The sequence below is a fragment of the Globicephala melas genome, chromosome 5 (assembly GCF_963455315.2).
Source record: "Globicephala melas chromosome 5, mGloMel1.2, whole genome shotgun sequence".
Lineage (NCBI taxonomy): Eukaryota > Metazoa > Chordata > Mammalia > Artiodactyla > Delphinidae > Globicephala > Globicephala melas.
Window position 1 is genome coordinate 53,076,272 of NC_083318.1, and position 16,745 is coordinate 53,093,016.

At 36.2% G+C, this 16,745-nt stretch overlaps 1 protein-coding gene across 1 annotated transcript in view; it reads left to right on the forward strand.

The window, feature by feature from the left end:
• The window catches only part of STIM2 (stromal interaction molecule 2), a 168,614-nt gene extending 154,710 nt beyond the window's left edge, over positions 1-13,904 (forward strand). Inside the window, exons 11-12 of the mRNA XM_030832235.3 lie at positions 7,326-7,596; positions 12,234-13,904. Coding sequence (XP_030688095.2) covers positions 7,326-7,596; positions 12,234-12,711 — 749 coding nt within the window. The 3' untranslated portion in view covers positions 12,712-13,904. The remainder of the gene's footprint in view (positions 1-7,325; positions 7,597-12,233) is intronic.
• The last annotated feature ends 2,841 nt before the right edge of the window (positions 13,905-16,745 follow it).

Here is a 16,745-nt window from a genome sequence, read left to right on the forward strand (position 1 = left end):
ATATTCTCCATTTAGTTCTGCTCTTATGTTTTATTTCCTTTATTGGAATTTGCTTCATTTGTTTGTTTTTAATATTTAGACAGCTAGCTCATGAATTTTCAGTCCTCCTGTTTCCTTAATGTATGATTTTTATGGCTGCGAATTTCCCTCTAAGAACGACTTTAACTGAATCTACCTGAAGTTTGGATACATATAGTTTGATTATCATCTAGTTTTAAAATGTTTCCAACTTTTAATATGTCTCTTCCTTGAAATATGAATTATCTGGAAGTATATGTTTAAGTTTCCAAATGTAGTATGTTTGTTTTGTTGTTTATTTGGTCATTAGTTTTTAAAGAATATCTTTACTTATCAATTTCTAGTTGTATTATGCTTAGAGAATAGCATCTATATAACATTTATTCTTTGGTATCTTCTGAGACTTGCTTCATGACCTAGTATTTATTTGATCGAATATTTAAAAATTTCCACACATATCTGAAAAGTACATTTTCTTAATTGTTAGTTATAGGATACTATATTGTTGGTTAAATCATGTATTAGTTATGAAAAATCTCTATATACCTACATTTTGGTCTACTTTTCTGTCAGTTGCAGAAAGAAGTTTGTTCAGATCTCTCTGAATTTCTTCTTGTAATTCTGCTCATTTCTATTTTATATAGTTTAAACCAAGTTATTCGGTGAATATAAGTCCAGATGTATCTTTTTAAAAGATTAACTATTCTTCTATGATTATGCGGAGACTGCTTTACAGCTAGCCGTACTTTCTGCCTTTAAGTTTGTATTATCTGATATTAAAATAGCTATAGGAGCTTTCTTTTGATTAATATTTGCCAGCGTAACTTTTTCTTTACTTAAAATTTTTTCCATCATTAGGCTCTAGATATGTCTGTATAAGAAATAGTAATAACTTACTATTTTGCTTTCTATTTGAGGATCTCTGTTGCCAGCGAAGTCCAATTTAATCCAATTACATTTAATCTGCTTGCTGATCCGTTTGGATTTCTCTCTGGCATATTATTTTGTGGTTTCTCTTTTCTATACCTCTTTTCAGCTTCTCTGTCATTCTCCTAAAGGATCTTCAGATGCTTTAATTTTAGACACTACCCTCCGCATCTTATATATTAATGTTGTCTAGTATTTTGTTTTGAATACCCTGCAAAAGTCATTTTTTATTGTTTTATTCAGTCGTTTTTCAGAAAGACTTATGTGTTTCTCTCTTCATCATTGTATTTTGTTTTTTACTCTTTCCTTTTTTTTTTGCTTCCTTGAAAATATGTTCTTTGGTAAAAATTCTTTCAGTTAGCAACTGAGAGTAGTAAATTCTCTGTCTTTGCCTGAAAATGTCTTTATTTTCACTCTCACTTGAGAATAATAGTTTAACTGGATATCAGATTCTAGATGAACAATTACTTTTCCCATAGTATTTTGAAAACATTTGTTGTTATTTTCAGGCCTCTTATTGTTACTGTTGAGAAGTTTTAGTAAGGCAGATTGTTCCAGTTTCCTTTTAGGTAATTTCTCATTTCTCTCATCACTTAGAAAATGTTATCATTTTCTTTTGTTACACGTTTTTACTATAATATAATTAGGTGTACAATTTTTTCCCTGATACTTGGTGTGCTTTTGAATCTGAAGATGATTATCTTTTTTCAATTACAGAAAAATTATTAGTTGTTTTCTCTTTTAATATTGTTTTTCTTTTCTCTCTTCACTCCTACTGGAATATTAGTTGTATAGAAATATAAGACTAATATTAGCCTATAATTATATGTTTGATCTTATTTTATCTTCCACATCTCTTAACCTTTCTTTTTATCTAATTGTGCTGCATTCAGAAAAATTTCCTTAGATCCATCTTTGAGATTACTTACTCTTTCTTCAGCTCCAATTTTGTTTAACCCATTCTTTGAATTTTTAATTTCAGTGACTGTTTTCATTTCTATTAGTTCTCCTTGATTCTTCATAAAATCTACTTGTTTTTTAATGCCTTGTCCTTTTTTCATTTTTATTTTATAATTTAATGCCCTTAAACATCTTATATTTTAGTTTTATTTGATAATTGTATTATTTGATGTTCTTGATTGATTATTGCAGCTGTTTCTTGAGTTTGCAGAGCAGATTGCCTTCTCCTGTTTTATAGTGTTTTACTGAACTATCTTAAAGGAACTTCCTTTTTTTCTTCCCTCCAGGGAAACACTTTGTGAGGAGTAGGAGTGCTCCTCAATATGATTTCTCTTGCTTCTGGCAGTAGTTTCAAGGGCTTCACCTACTCAGGACCATCTTTTTTTTTTTGTTAACCTTTCGGATTTGGGTTTCACAGACCCTTCTGGTAGTATAAACTTGAACTCCAGGGTAATATGAGTTAGTTTGTATTGAGTTTGAGTATTGAACACCCAGCATATTGAGTTTTTCATAAGAACCTTTTTAAATTCCAGTATCCAGAGAACATTCATTGAAGGAAGTTCCCTTGTTCATTGGTCAGATTTCTTTTCAGTACACCCTCCCACTGAGGAATGCAGCCATCTAGGCCCAGGCTTTTATCCAGAACACTCACAATTCCTATTCCTCACCTTCTGTGGGCTTAAGATGTCATTTATGTCCCCAAATTAAAGCGCAAACCCTTAAATTACTGAGACCGAGAACCTCCCACAGCAGTTCCAACATCACTCACAGGCCTACTAACTCTGACTTTTAGTCTTTGTGTTTTGGCATCCAAGAATTTTCTCTTCTTCCTTGCAAACTCAGCTATGCATTTAAAACTGTTGTTATATTTTATTCAGCATATTGAAGTACTTGAGGCTATTTAAAGTGTGTGGTTAGGGGTTGGAAATGGTGGTCAGGTTATCTTTGACTGCCATATTGCTAGAACCAGAAGTCCCTATATTACTTATTATTTTTGGTTGTTGGTGGTGGGGGGGGACCCCCTTATTCAAAACCAAATTTCATCTTCTTTGCCATAAGAAAATACAGTTTGCAAAATAGTGTCTTATTAAATTGTTATGCTCCTGTGTATAATTATTGATATTAGAATGAAAAATCACCTCAAATAAATATCTGTACAGTGAACTTCAGTGTTTCATTTAGCTACTCTTATAAATCACAGGTAGGGATGGCTGTCGGCTTTCATTGAGAATTAATAATAGCCTGGAGGTACTATTAAACATGTTCACCTTTTGTATAGGAGAGCTTGTTACAAGGTCAAAGTGAACTGCTTTTTAATCCTACGTGAGTTTTGTGGTGTTGGCAATATGTAAGAAGAAAATTTTTTGAAAGGATTGTAGAGTTGTAAACATTTTCTAGATGTGACCCATTTATGAGTCTCATCTTTATGTTATATTCTTTATTGGATTACTTAGAATTTTCCTCATATAAACTATTTGCTTTGTATTTAAACCTTCTTCATGCGGTATCTTTCCATCTTTGTGAGTAATACAAAAAAAATTTTTCCAAGCAGGGAATCCTGATTCTTCTCAGCCCTTCGCATCACACCTAGTCATGGCTGAATGTGGCTGTGTTTTACTGTGTATACCAAGTAACCAGTGACTGATGAGAATGGCTGTATTATATGCTAAGAGTTGTAGAACTTAATCATCTGTGTCAGTCTGGACACATTCTTTTAGTATTTGTAGGATATTGTTTCTTCTTTGACAAAGTGAGAACATCGGACTAAAGATTTCCAGGGTTTCCTCCAGTTCTGTAATCTATGAATCATTATAAATAAGTAAGGGAAAATTCTAATGTTTGTCTACTAAATTATAAATAGTTTCATATTATATAATTTGTGTTTGGAAAAAGCCTTGTATGGTATTTATGGAGGTAGTCAAATATTCTGAAAATATTCCCTTTAATTTTACCCATTTTCTTTTTTTTTTTTCCCAGTCAAGTTATTTCAGTGGCTGTTTCTGTTTGAATTGTTTGTTAATTCACTCAGTAAATACTTACTGTACATCTACTTTTTTTAAAAAATAAATTTATGTATTTTATTTTTGGCTGCGTTGGGTCTTAGATGCTGCGTGTGGGATTTCTCGAGTTGTGGTGAGCGGGGACTACTTTTTGTTGCAGTGCATAGGATTCTCATTGCAGTGGCTTCTCTTATTGCGGAGCACGGGCTCTAGGTGCGCAGGCTTCAGTAGTTGTGGCTTGCGGGCTCTAGAGCGCAGGCTCAGTAGTTGTGGCGCACGGGCTTAGTTGTTCTGCAGCTTGTGGGATCTTCCTGGGCCAGGGCTCGAACCTGTATCCCCTGCATTGGCAGGTGGATTCTTAACCACTGCGCCACCAGGGAAGTCCCTGTACATCTACTTTTTGTCTGGCATTGTGCTAGTTGTGATTCAGTGTTGAACATGGTACACAGTTATTTCCTTCATGAAACATGCAGTCTAATGGAGGACAGACAAGAGCAATGCACTAAGTTATGTCATGGGGGAATACACTTTGGTGTTGCCATGTGAGCACAAGAGGGCAAACACTGACCTTAAATTTGGAGGGGTTGGGAAACTTCCTGGAGGAACTGCTCTTTAAGTGAAATGGGAGGTCAAGGGAGAGATGAGATGAGGAAAGAAGGTATGGAGATACTCTGATACTTCTGGGAGCTGAGTGAGGTATATTGTTCCTAGTATTCCTATAACAGAGAAGAGGGACACTAGTTCCAAATTAGAGGCTAGATAAATAGGGCATTCTAAGCCATGTTAAGGAGTTTGACTTTATCCTAATCCTAGAAGTAATGGGAGCAACTTAAGGGTTTTAACCAATAAAATGTCATATTCCTTTTCCATTTTAAAATGATCATGCAGGTTGCAGTATGGAGAATAAGTTGGAGGAGAAAGATCAGTTATTATTCTGGTGCAGTAGTCCAGCATAATACAGCAGTGATTTGTTGAGGGGGAAGTGGAGAGATGTGAGAGATACCCAGGAGGTAGAACTGGAAACACTTTATGATTAACTAGATGTGGTTTATGATGGAGGAGGAAGAGTCAAGAACGTCTGCGTTTCCAATTCAGATAACTAAGTGAGTGGTGGTGGTTTTTTTTTTTTTTTTTTTTTTTTTACACCAAGGTGTAAGGAACATAGAAGAAGGAGTGGGTTTGGGAGGAAAATGTTGAATTCAGTGTGGGTATCTGTGGAACACCCAAATGTCAAGTAGGCAGTTGATTGTGAAGTCCTAAAGTTTAGGAAAAAGATTAAAAGCTAGAGTCACAGATTTGGACTTCTATAGACTGCAAAGGGTAATTGGAGTAATGGGAGTGGATGAAATTTCTTGAGAAGAATAAGTGGAACAAGAATAACAAGGCCTAGAACAGAACTTCGGAGACAAACAATTAAGGGACAGTAAAGGAAGAGGTGAGAATGTTGTTGGAGAGGTCAAGGAAAGGATAAACTAATAATGTCACGTGCTGGTCCAGTGTCAAGGAAGGATGGAGATACTCACTGAATTTAGCAATGAGGAAGTTTATCATAACTTTGTTAATGATAGTTGCAGGGAAATTGTATGGAAGCATTTTACCATTTCTTTGATGAATGAGTGAAGATAAAGTAGTATAGAAAGCAACATAGATCATTTACATAAAAGGGAAGAGAGATGTCAGCTGAAAACAGTCTGAGGGTAGAGGAGGTTTTCTTATTGCTGTTGTTGTTTATCTGTTTGTTTCTCAGGTTTGTTTTTTCAACTTTTTTAAAAAATAAATTTATTTTATTTTATTTTATTTTTATTTTTGGCTGTGTTGGGTCTTCGTTGCTGCACGCGGACTTTCTCTAGTTGCTGCGAGCGGGGGCTACTCTTCCTTGCAGTGCGTGGGCTTCTCATTGCAGTGGCTTCTCTTGTTGCAGAGCACAGGCTCTAGGTGTACGGGCTTCAGTAGTTGCGGCACGCAGCCTCAGTAGTTGTGGCGCATGGACTTAGTTGCTACGCAGCATGTGGGATCTTCCCGGACCAGGGCTCGAACCCATGTCCCCTGCATTGGCAGGCGGATTCTTAACCACTGCGCCACCAGGGAAGCCCCCTGTTTTTTTAACTTTTATTTTTAAGTGCCAATGGGAAATAGAAGAGGAGAAGATGAAGATAAAGGCAGCAAAAGGGATAAACAGTAGATAAGGTCCTTGAGTTTAGGGTAGAGAATGGGACAGATAGTGGAAGGAACAGAATGTGTGAACTAGAAAGGTAGGAATGTTAGAATCTAAATTATCTGATGTCTTAAGCTTATTATTTCAAAAATGAAGCAATTCTGAATGATGGCAAGACCAAGGCATGAGAGTGGGTGGTGGAGTAGAGTAGAGGTGAATGTCTTGTGAGAAGAGATGAAAAACATGATTGGTTAAGGTGTTCATCTTACAGATGAGATGGCTCAAGCTGGTGAGAGGTTGGATGGACTGTTAAGAGAGAGACTAAGCAGGAAGTGACTAGTGAAGTGGAGATGAGAGATTCACGTGGCTTAATAGCGTGTGTCAAAGGAACATGTTTTTATAAAGGGAGTGAGGGTTTACAACAATATTGGGGAGTGAGAAGGCCGTCAATCTGTTGTTCTGATGCTGCAGCATGTGAGGTATGAAGAATGAACGGCTTCAGCTTGAGATCAGTATTCTTAGGAGAGCTATGTTTCCATTAAGGCAAAGAAATGAAGTGCCCATTCAATGAAGATTTAAGCACATAGGGGAAGTTTGTCTACTGTCTGCGTGGGTCTAGACTGAGACTGGGAGCAGAAACAAGGTAATCTAAGACTTCTGGTTAGTTCCACAATAGTCAGTGTTCAAAAAACAAGTTTTTATCTGACCTTTGCCTAAAAAACAGTGAGACTATATATACAGTATTTAAATGATCCTTGATTTAAAATTTCTCAAAGTTCAAACAAGTTGTGCTGTCTCAAGAGATATTTGTTGAAAAATCCAACCTGTTTTACTGAATAGTTTTCTCGTCTTTCAATGTTAAAATTCATTAAAATATTTGCAATAAAGTACAGATTCCTTTTAAATATGCTTTATTGATTTTTAAATATAAGAATTTGTTATCTTGGGTAAATGTTTAAGCCTTTATGGTTAGTAATGTCAGATTTTGTATTTAAAACCACATGTGTTTATATGTTCACTTCTGTTTATTTTTTAGACCTGTTTTTATTTTTGTTACATTTTTTTTTACTTCTTAACTTTCCTGAGAAGCAGCTTTACAGGTGATAGAGGATGGTAATAATTGTACAGTTACTTTAACCAAGGTAGATTCAATGGTGACAAAGGTAGATTAATCACATCAGTTCTCTTTGGTGTGTCTCTGTAGTGTGCATGAAAGGAGCATTGGATTTTATGAATGTTTTCATTTATTTCCGCTTGGCTTTCAGGGACCATGGCTAAACCTGCCGGATCACTGGCCAGAAGCAGCAGCTTGTGTCGCTCCCGCCGCAGCATCGTTCCGTCCTCGCCGCAGTCTCAGCGAGCTCAGCTTCCTGCACATGCTCACCCGGCACACCCCCGGCATCCCCACCACCCCCAGCACACACAGCACTCCTTGCCTTCCCCTGATCCAGATATCCTCTCGGTGTCAAGTTGCCCTGCTCTTTATCGAAATGAAGAGGAGGAGGAGGCCATTTACTTCTCTGCTGAAAAGCAATGGTATTGGCAATGAATGAAATACTGTATGTGTTGGGCTGGGTGGGTAGGAGTGGTATGTTGTGTTAATTTTCTACTGCTGCGTAACAGGTTACAACAAACTTTAGTGGCTTCTAACAACACCCATTTATTAGCTCTCAGTTCTGTATGCCAAAGTCCAAGCTTGGTGTGGCTAGGTTTTCTGCTCAGGGTCTCACAAATCTAAAATCAAAGTGTTGGCTGGGCTTTATTCTTATCTGGGGCTAGGGGGCCTCATCAAAGCTCACTTGGTTGTGGCAGAATTCAATTCCTCATGGTTACAGTACCGTGGTCCTGGTTTCCGTGCTTGCTCTCAGCTGGGGGCTGCTCTCAGATTCTAGAGGCTGCCTGCTCTTCCTTGCCATGTGTGGCCTCTATCTTCAAAGCCAGCAACAGAGAATTTCCCTTCTTTCAAATCCCTCCTTTGCTTTGAATCTCTGCTTTCCTTTATCTCTGATCTCTATACCCAAATTTAAAAGGCTTACCTGGATAATAATCTCTCTATATATTAAGATCTACTAGTTTGGGCCTTAATTACACCTGCAGAATCCCTTCATAGCAGCACCTATGTTAGTGTTTGATTAAATAACTAACTGGGAGAAGATGTGTGCACACCAGAGCTGGGAATTGGGGGACCATCTTAGAATCCTGACCACCACACACATAGGATATTTTGAGATATAACTGCTTAGAGGCTATTGCACACAATTGACTCAAGTCTCAGAATATAAACTTGTCTAACGAACAGTTTCATATGTAAAATATAAAGGCATGAGCTTAAATATACTTGAGCACAAGGAAACATTAAATATGACTGACTGAGGTTTAAAAATATTTGTTGCCAATTAATGATTTGTTCTGTTATGTGCTAGTACTTGCTAGCGAGCAAGCAGTATCAGATGCAAAAGATTTAAGAAAATGTCAGGAACTTAAAGGAGGAAATTATATTCATAACACTTCTTTTTTTTTTTTTCTATAAAGTAGATATAGCAGCAGTGTATTCTAGTCCAATGAGACCGGTTGCTGTTGGGGATCTCTCTAAACCGTATTCCTCTTTTGGAGCAGTACGGTATTAAGTGACAGAAAAACTGGTATTGGTTTCTGAGTTTGCCATTTAGTAGCCATGTGGCCATGAAGTCTTTACTGTTCTTGTTAGAAAAACAAAACCAGAAGGAATGGGCTGGACACTCGCCATAAGCCCTGGTGGCTCTCTGTCATGTGATTCTTCACACATAATTGTTTCGTCTGCTAGTGAAAGTAAATTTTATGATTAGAAAGTGATTATTATAGCATATTCCTAAGGAGATAGTACAAGTTTTGTGTTGTCATTGCAACTGGAGAATCTGAGGCACCTTTGCTTGGTTAGCACTTTATGACCAGCTTTTTTGTCTAACCTTTGCAGTATAACTGTAGTCACCAGTAAGATGGCTTTACTGACAAAACTAATTTTGTGTGGCTTATGGAAATTAGTAGGAAAACTCTAGAGCTCTGCTGTCCAGTAGAATTTTTTGCACTGATGGAAATGTTCAGCCCTCATTTCAAAGAGCACTGTCAGAAATTCACAGCTAGCTCATAAATTTGAGAAGAATTTGGATTCAGACAACTTCCTCCTCTCCATTTTAGTCTTTTAAGTGTTGAACCACCAGAATCCTTACAAAATAATAATAATACAAACATTTACTATTTACCAGTCTTTTATGTTCTATGCATTATTGCACGTATACGCTCATTTAAACCTTATCTTGAGTTAAGTCTTGTTATACGTGCATTAAACTTACATAAATTCAACTACACGTCACTGTGGGAAAAAAGTAAAAGTAGAAAAATGACATAAATGGTACATACAGTTAAATTCAATATTCTGAAGAATATATGCTCTGGGAAAAATGGGAGATTTTAAGGTGTACTAGACCTGTATTCCAAGTCTGACTAGTTATGCAGAAGAAGCAACACTTCAGATTATTATTTGTTTTGGAATTAGGATATTAGAACTAAAAGTAGTATTAGAGATTGATCAAATACTCTTACCTAGACAAGAAAATTGAGATCTGGTTAAATTAATTGATTTGCCCAAGATTGTACAGCTAATTAATGGCAGGACCAGGACAGGAATCTAGGTCTCCTAAATTAGGTCAGTATTCTTTTCACACATTATTTAGATTTTAGAAGCTAGTTTTTAAAATATTTTTAACCTAGTTTAGAATTTCACACACAAAGCAGCCAAACCACATAACAGAATAGAAAGTAAATTCATAAAATTTTGACTAGATCAGCTTCTGGCTCTGGAAGCTGAAGGAACAGTGAACAGCTTCAGGGAACAGTGATATATGCTGTTCGATTAATGGACATCTACTCCAAAAAGAAGCCTTGCAGAAAACTCCCTACCAGTGATTGATTTCTGAGTCATTTCTTCCTATCTGAACTGCCCCTTGCCCTCTGTTAGCACTATCCATTATCAATTGTAAGAGCATTTGAAAAATTATGCAGTACATGTAACTGTATAAAATGAAAGCATTATTTAAGTCTTTATTTGCCCAGGAGATTTTATACCTTCTGAAAGCTTGTAGTGTAATAAAGACAGTCTTCACATATATGTGTGAGTAAAGTTCATAGAAAAGACTAAATACATTTAGCAGTCTAATATATAACTGAAGTGTGGTATTAACAAAATACATGTCAAAATCAATAAACATGCATATCATAACATGGATAATGGTAGTAATCATAGGTCATCCAAGGTGAGAGAGCATTCAATTCATTTACTCTATAAATATGACTTTAGTCCTTGCTGTGTGCCGTGTAGTTGCTAATAACTTGAGCTGCCAAGACAGGTGAGACAAGGTCCTGGCCTAGTTCCAGCTGGTAGATGATGATCATATGTGTTCCTGCCTTTCTGTCTTCAGCTCTCTTCCTTCTCTCACCTTATTTCTTTTGCCAGTTACTTTTTACCTTGACTCTACTTTTCATTTCGTAATCATTCTGTTCATAGAGTGAACGCTATTCATCTCAGGTATGGTACATTCAAAAATGAATAAATTGTTATCCCTATTCTTCAGAATTTTCCTCCCTCCCTCCCTTCCTTCTCTTCTTATCTTTTCTTCTCTTTTTCCTTCCTCCCTCCCTTCCTTTCTTTTCCCTCCCTCCCTCCCTCCTTCCTTTCTTCCTTCCCTCCCTCTTTCCCTTCCTCCTTCCCTCCCTCCCTTCCATACTTACTAAATATCCACTATGAGCTTGTCACTATTCCAGAGAATACAAAAGTTAATAAGACTTCCTGCCCTCATTGTCTCCTTTCTTCTGGAGAAACTGACTATAAATAAGTTAATATAAAATATTTTAGGTAGTGATAAGTTCTGGGATGCTAAACAAAGACAGGTAAAAGGAAAGAGAATGCTGCTTTGGATAGGGTAGTTAGGAGAAGCATCTCTGGAGAGAGAGCATTTGAGTCATGTGGAGATGGAGGGGAAAAAAGATGAGGCAGAGGGAACAGCAAGTGCAACAGCCCTGAGGGAGTCGCAAGATTGGCATGTGGCAGGAACAAGGAAGAGGCAGAAGATGGTACACCGTGCAGCTGGAGGGATAGCCGTGGACCTGACCATGCAGGGCTTTGCGGCCTTTGGCAAGGACTTTGGAGTTTAGCCTAAGTGTGTGAGGAAGCATTGGAAAGTTTTGAGCAAGAGATTATTGTGCTCTGATTGAATTTTTAAAAACCACTTTAAGGGCTGTGCAGAGAAGTAACTCAGAGGGAAGAACAAGAACGGAAGCAGGGAGACGAATTAGGAAGCTATTGCTATCATTGAGGTAACTGGTAGGGCAGGAAGAAGGATGGTAGCAGTGGGACAGGAAGAAAAGGGTGGGTTTGAGGTATATTTTGAAGGAATAGCTGATAGCATTTACTGTACGTTGGCTTTGGGGTTGTAAACTTTATTTTTTCCAGTCTTCTTTATTTCTCTTGCCACTGTGGAAAAGAGGGAAAAATCACAAAGGAATAAACTTGTGATAATTTATTGAATGTCTACTTTAAAAAAATAGCTCAATATCATTACCTTTCACCTGCCATCCACTCCCCACCCCAGTGTATCTCACCTCTCTTCCCTTCTGTTTTAAACTTGGGAGAGCTTATATTTTAGCTTAGTATATTCGTTTCTTCCTTCCTTAGGAAGCTATATTTAATCAATTTAATGACTAAACAGTAAAGGGAGAAGGTGGTGACTAAAATACATCTTTTCAACTATATGTCAACTATGTGATTTAGAAAGAAAAATTTTCAGTGTTGAAACAAAACACAGAAGTAGCTGAAATGATAAAAACCTGTAAAATTTAAACATTTTCATTTCTCTGACAATTGAAGAAGGTGTAACTTTAAGTTATAATATTTTCTAGATTGGAAGTTATCATTATCATAGTGTATGTTAAAAATTAAACATTTTGATAAGTCATATTATTTAAAGTAGTAATTTTCTAAATTTTGTTGAAATGTGTATAGAATTTTAACATCTCTCCCTTTAATATTTTGATAGCTTAAACAGTGGAAGATGTTTTGGTTAGAATTAGTTAGAATGTCTGCCAGTACCCTTAAGAAACATATTGATTTAAAATTTTACCTTTGCCTCTATCTCATCCAGGGAAGTACCAGACACAGCTTCAGAATGTGACTCCTTAAATTCTTCCATTGGAAGGAAACAGTCTCCTCCTTCAAGCCTTGAGATATACCAAACATTGTCTCCACGAAAAATATCAAGAGATGAGCTCTCTCTAGAGGATTCATCCAGAGGAGATTCGCCCATAGCTGCAGATATCTCCCGGGGTTCTCCTGATTGTGTAGGTCTGACAGAAACTAAGAGCATGATCTTCAGTCCTGCAAGCAAAGTGTACAATGGCATCTTGGAGAAATCCTGTAGCATGAACCAGCTTTCCAGTGGCATCCCGGTACCTAAACCTCGCCACACATCATGTTCCTCAGCTGGCAATGACAGCAAACCAGTTCAGGAAGCCCCAGGTGTTGCCAGGATAAGCAGCATCCCACATGACCTTTGCCATAATGGAGAGAAAAGCAAAAAGCCATCAAAAATTAAAAGCCTTTTTAAGAAGAAATCTAAGTGAACTGGCTGACTTGGTGGAATTCCATTCAAGTGGCATCTTTAAACTTTTATCTCCCATCCTTCACTCCTCTTTTTTTGTTTTAATTTTAGGAATGTAACTCCATTGGGGCTTTCCAGAGTGGATGCCGTAGTGGAATGTCCTTAAGAGCAACTGTCTACTGTCTGCTTATTTAAATGACTATATAATCAATTTGTCAAGCCAGTTATTACTGAAAAATCATTAAGAGATGAGACAGTTTACAGTCATTTTTGCCTATTTATTTCTGCTTTGTTATTAGTGATATATATACAACATTTTGTTGAGAGCCACTATGGACTTAACAAGCTTTAATGGACTAGTAAGCCAGCATGGGCTTGCAAAAATTTCTTGTTTACCAGAGCATCTTCTTATCTTTCCACAGAGCTATTTACATCCTGGACTAAAATAACTTAAAAGGAGTAAAACTAATTGCACTACTGTTTCTCAGACTGGAAAAATATCTCTGCAAGTGAAACTGTATAGAGTTTATAAAATGACTATGGATAGGGGACTGTTTTCACTTTTAGATCAAAATGGGTTTTTAAGTAGAACATAGGGTTTCTAATTAACTTGATTTCTGGAAATGAAAACCCACGCTTTTATTATGGGAAGCTTCTTTAAATGCATTTAACATTATAAAGTTTCAAGTCCTGCTGTAAAGACCATGTTGTTTTGTTTTTCCCAGGGCTTTCACTGTGATTTTCTGCATTGCAGGCTGTATGATAAAATATAAATAATTTAAAGAGAGAGGCTCTTGATTCCTTACACAAAGTGGAAGAGTTAAAACTTGATTGAAGGACTTAAAACATTCACAAGCATATACTAAACTAGGGGGATGTGGGGATTCAGGCACTTGTTTACAGACTCAATAACTGCAAAGATTTATGGTTTGTGAAAAACTTGTACTGTGGAAAAGATAATAAATCGAAGACATTATTTTGTGGGACTGTGCTGATTTTTGTTGATAACACTCCACTAAGTACACTATATGTTTTTTGGAGAGCTGTGTAAGCTGTCTTCTTGCTTAACTGCAATATAAGAAATAGTGATGTTTTGGAAGTAAGTTGTCAACAAATTTCTTTCTATTTTATATTGTTTGTCATATTTTTATGTAGTTTGAAATGTTTAAATGTTCTAATATCAAGATTAACAAATATAAATTTATGGTACATTTAGATTGTATTGTATTTATAAAGTTTGGGGTTTGTTAAACTGATAGCTTATTATAAAGGTAACTTTTACTGTGAAGATTGTCACATGAGTAACAAAGTACATTAACATCTGGGGAGTTTCTGCTTAAACTGCTTCTTTTAAAAATTCAGTCAGAATGATCTGGTTAATGCAATGTGGATGGACATTTAGGTGAACAACTGATGCATATTAGCTAGAATGGTTTTTCAGCTTTGTGGCTGAAATATATAATGTCCAACTCAGTCCTGTTTAGATGAAAATGCTGATTGATAAACAATCATCATTCAAGATTTGCTCCAAAGAAATACTTTACTAAGAATATGAACAGTTTCCCAAAGTTTCCTGTAAATTTTATGTACTTCAGTGCCGTCGTTAAAAACTGTTAAGGTCTTGAATGATATTTATATATGCAGATATTTATATATTTAATAGACAGTGCTTTGAGGGCAAAAATTGTTTGACTGAAATGAACATAGTGTTTTGGACTAATTATAAGGTAAGTTAACCTGAAAGGTCAAGAGTTGAGGAACACAGACCCTAAAGCTGTTTAGGAAGGGGAAAAATTGTGCATGAAGAATTGAAAAGCGCCCTGGAAAGTTTCTTCAGAGTAAAGGGAATACCTAATCTTCTTTCTCCTTCTTACAACCAGGCAGGAGTTCTTCCCTTTGAGAATTGCAAAAGGGATGAGAACCTTTTAGTTTGATGAATAGAGAAGGTAAAAGCCACAGAGCATGAAGTGGGACTGGGAGAAGGAGGATCTCTAGGAGTGCCCAGCAAGGCTTCCACTTGTTCAGGGTAAGAAGGGATCCTGGATCAGAACCACCTAGATGCTAGAACTTGTGCCTGGGAGTGGGAGAGGCTGGCCTGAGTAAAATGTGGGCCATCTTAAGTCAGGGGATGCATTGTTTGTTCTAAATTTCACACGGTTATAAACAAATTCAACCAAGGGATGCTTGCTGCCTTTTGTTGCTTGTAATATTTACATGCATTAGTATAATGCTCTGTGTTTGTAAATTCAACAGAAAATAATTGAGTTTTGGAAAGCCACAATAATTTCTGTATCACATCGTTTACACACGAAGAGTTGGACGTTAATATAAATTTTTAAAATTACCCATTTCTTACCTTATTTTAACCTTATAAAACGATGGTATTTTCCTGATGTTAAAAGTAATACCTTCCTTATTGTAAAAAACGATTCATGATAGAAAAGTATGAAGAAGAGAAACAACAGCAATCAAATTCTACTGCCCACAGTAATCACTTTTAATATTTTGGTATGTTTTCTGCTAGATCATTTTCTATATACTGATATATATTTTACATAATTGAAATCATACTATATAGCTTTATATTATGCTTTTTCACTTAATATAGTATAAGCATTTCTCCAACATTATTAAAAACTCTTCACGAACAACATTTTAATGTTTCTATGATATACCATTGTATTGATTAACCATAATCTTTTTAATCATTCTTTTATTATTAAACATTAGGCTGTTTACAAATTTCTAATATGAGGAATAATAGCATTTAGCATTTATTGAGCACCCTATATACCAGGCACTGTTCTAAACTTTTTATATATTGTCATTGAACCTTGTAAGGTAGGTGTATTTTTTTCTTTTTTTAAAATCACCATTTTACTGATGAGGAAACTGAGCCCAGAAAATTAATAATTTGCTAAAGATCACATAGCTAATAAGTGGTAGAACCATGCTAACTTTTAAGTCATACTGCATAAATTGTAGTGAACATTCTCATTCCTTAGAATATATATTTTTAGAAAAGCATCAAGATTTTTATGTATATGCACATATGTTTGTATGTATACACACAAAGTCTCACATATATACCTTGTTTTTAAAGTTCTTTCTCCACGTAGCTATGTTTGTATTCCCCTCAATACCTGAGGGTACAATTGACTTTCTGCCTCAGACCATCATTTCTGAATTACCATTTGGTTAAAACTTTGCTATTTTAGTATTTTTTAATTGGTAAATAATGTCTGGTATGGTTGGAAAGTTTCTTTTTTATGCCATGTATTTTTCATTTCTGTGAATTGTCTTTTCATGTCCTTTGCCTGTTAAGTTCTTAAGGTCCTAGTGTTATTTTTCAATCTTTCATACAGTCTTTCAAATGTAGCTATTCTTGTATTCTTCATTTACTAACTAAAACTGATTTTTTATCAAATAGTATTTTTCATGTTTATTTTTAAAAGTAAGCCGAAGAAAACCTACATTTAAATTTTAGTCTTACTGCTCTCCTGTTTTTAGGTCTTCAGTGAGAGAGTAGATCCCCCCCCCCCGGCCCCCAATTACAGGTTAGAGACAGTCAGAATCTGCTTAATTCATTCAACAAATATTAAATAGCTTACCACGTACCAAGCATCACGATAAGCTCTGGAGGTATAGAGACTAATGTGACAGGTACCTGCCCTAAAGGAACTTGGTATCTAATAGGGCAGACAGGTCATAAACCCTTCAAATAAGTGCAGTAATAGAAATGTAAACCAAATGTTGGAGAGAGAGATTATGTAACTCAAAGGTATCTATTAAATCAAGGATAATTTAATGATGCTAATTTCCTGAGGATGTGCAGAGCACTTGGTGTGGCTGAAACATACAGGTCCAAGGGCAAGTTGCACCTAACTAGTAGTCTAGTTCCAGCAGGTGAGCTTGCAGTTACTGAGTTCCAGCAAAACACTTTGTAACAGCTGTGAGGGTGCTCATTCAGGGGTAAATGGTTTACCAGAGAGAAACAGTGTTTGAGCAACCCCACATAAGCCCTGAGGGTACTGATAAAAGACTCCCTCCCCACGT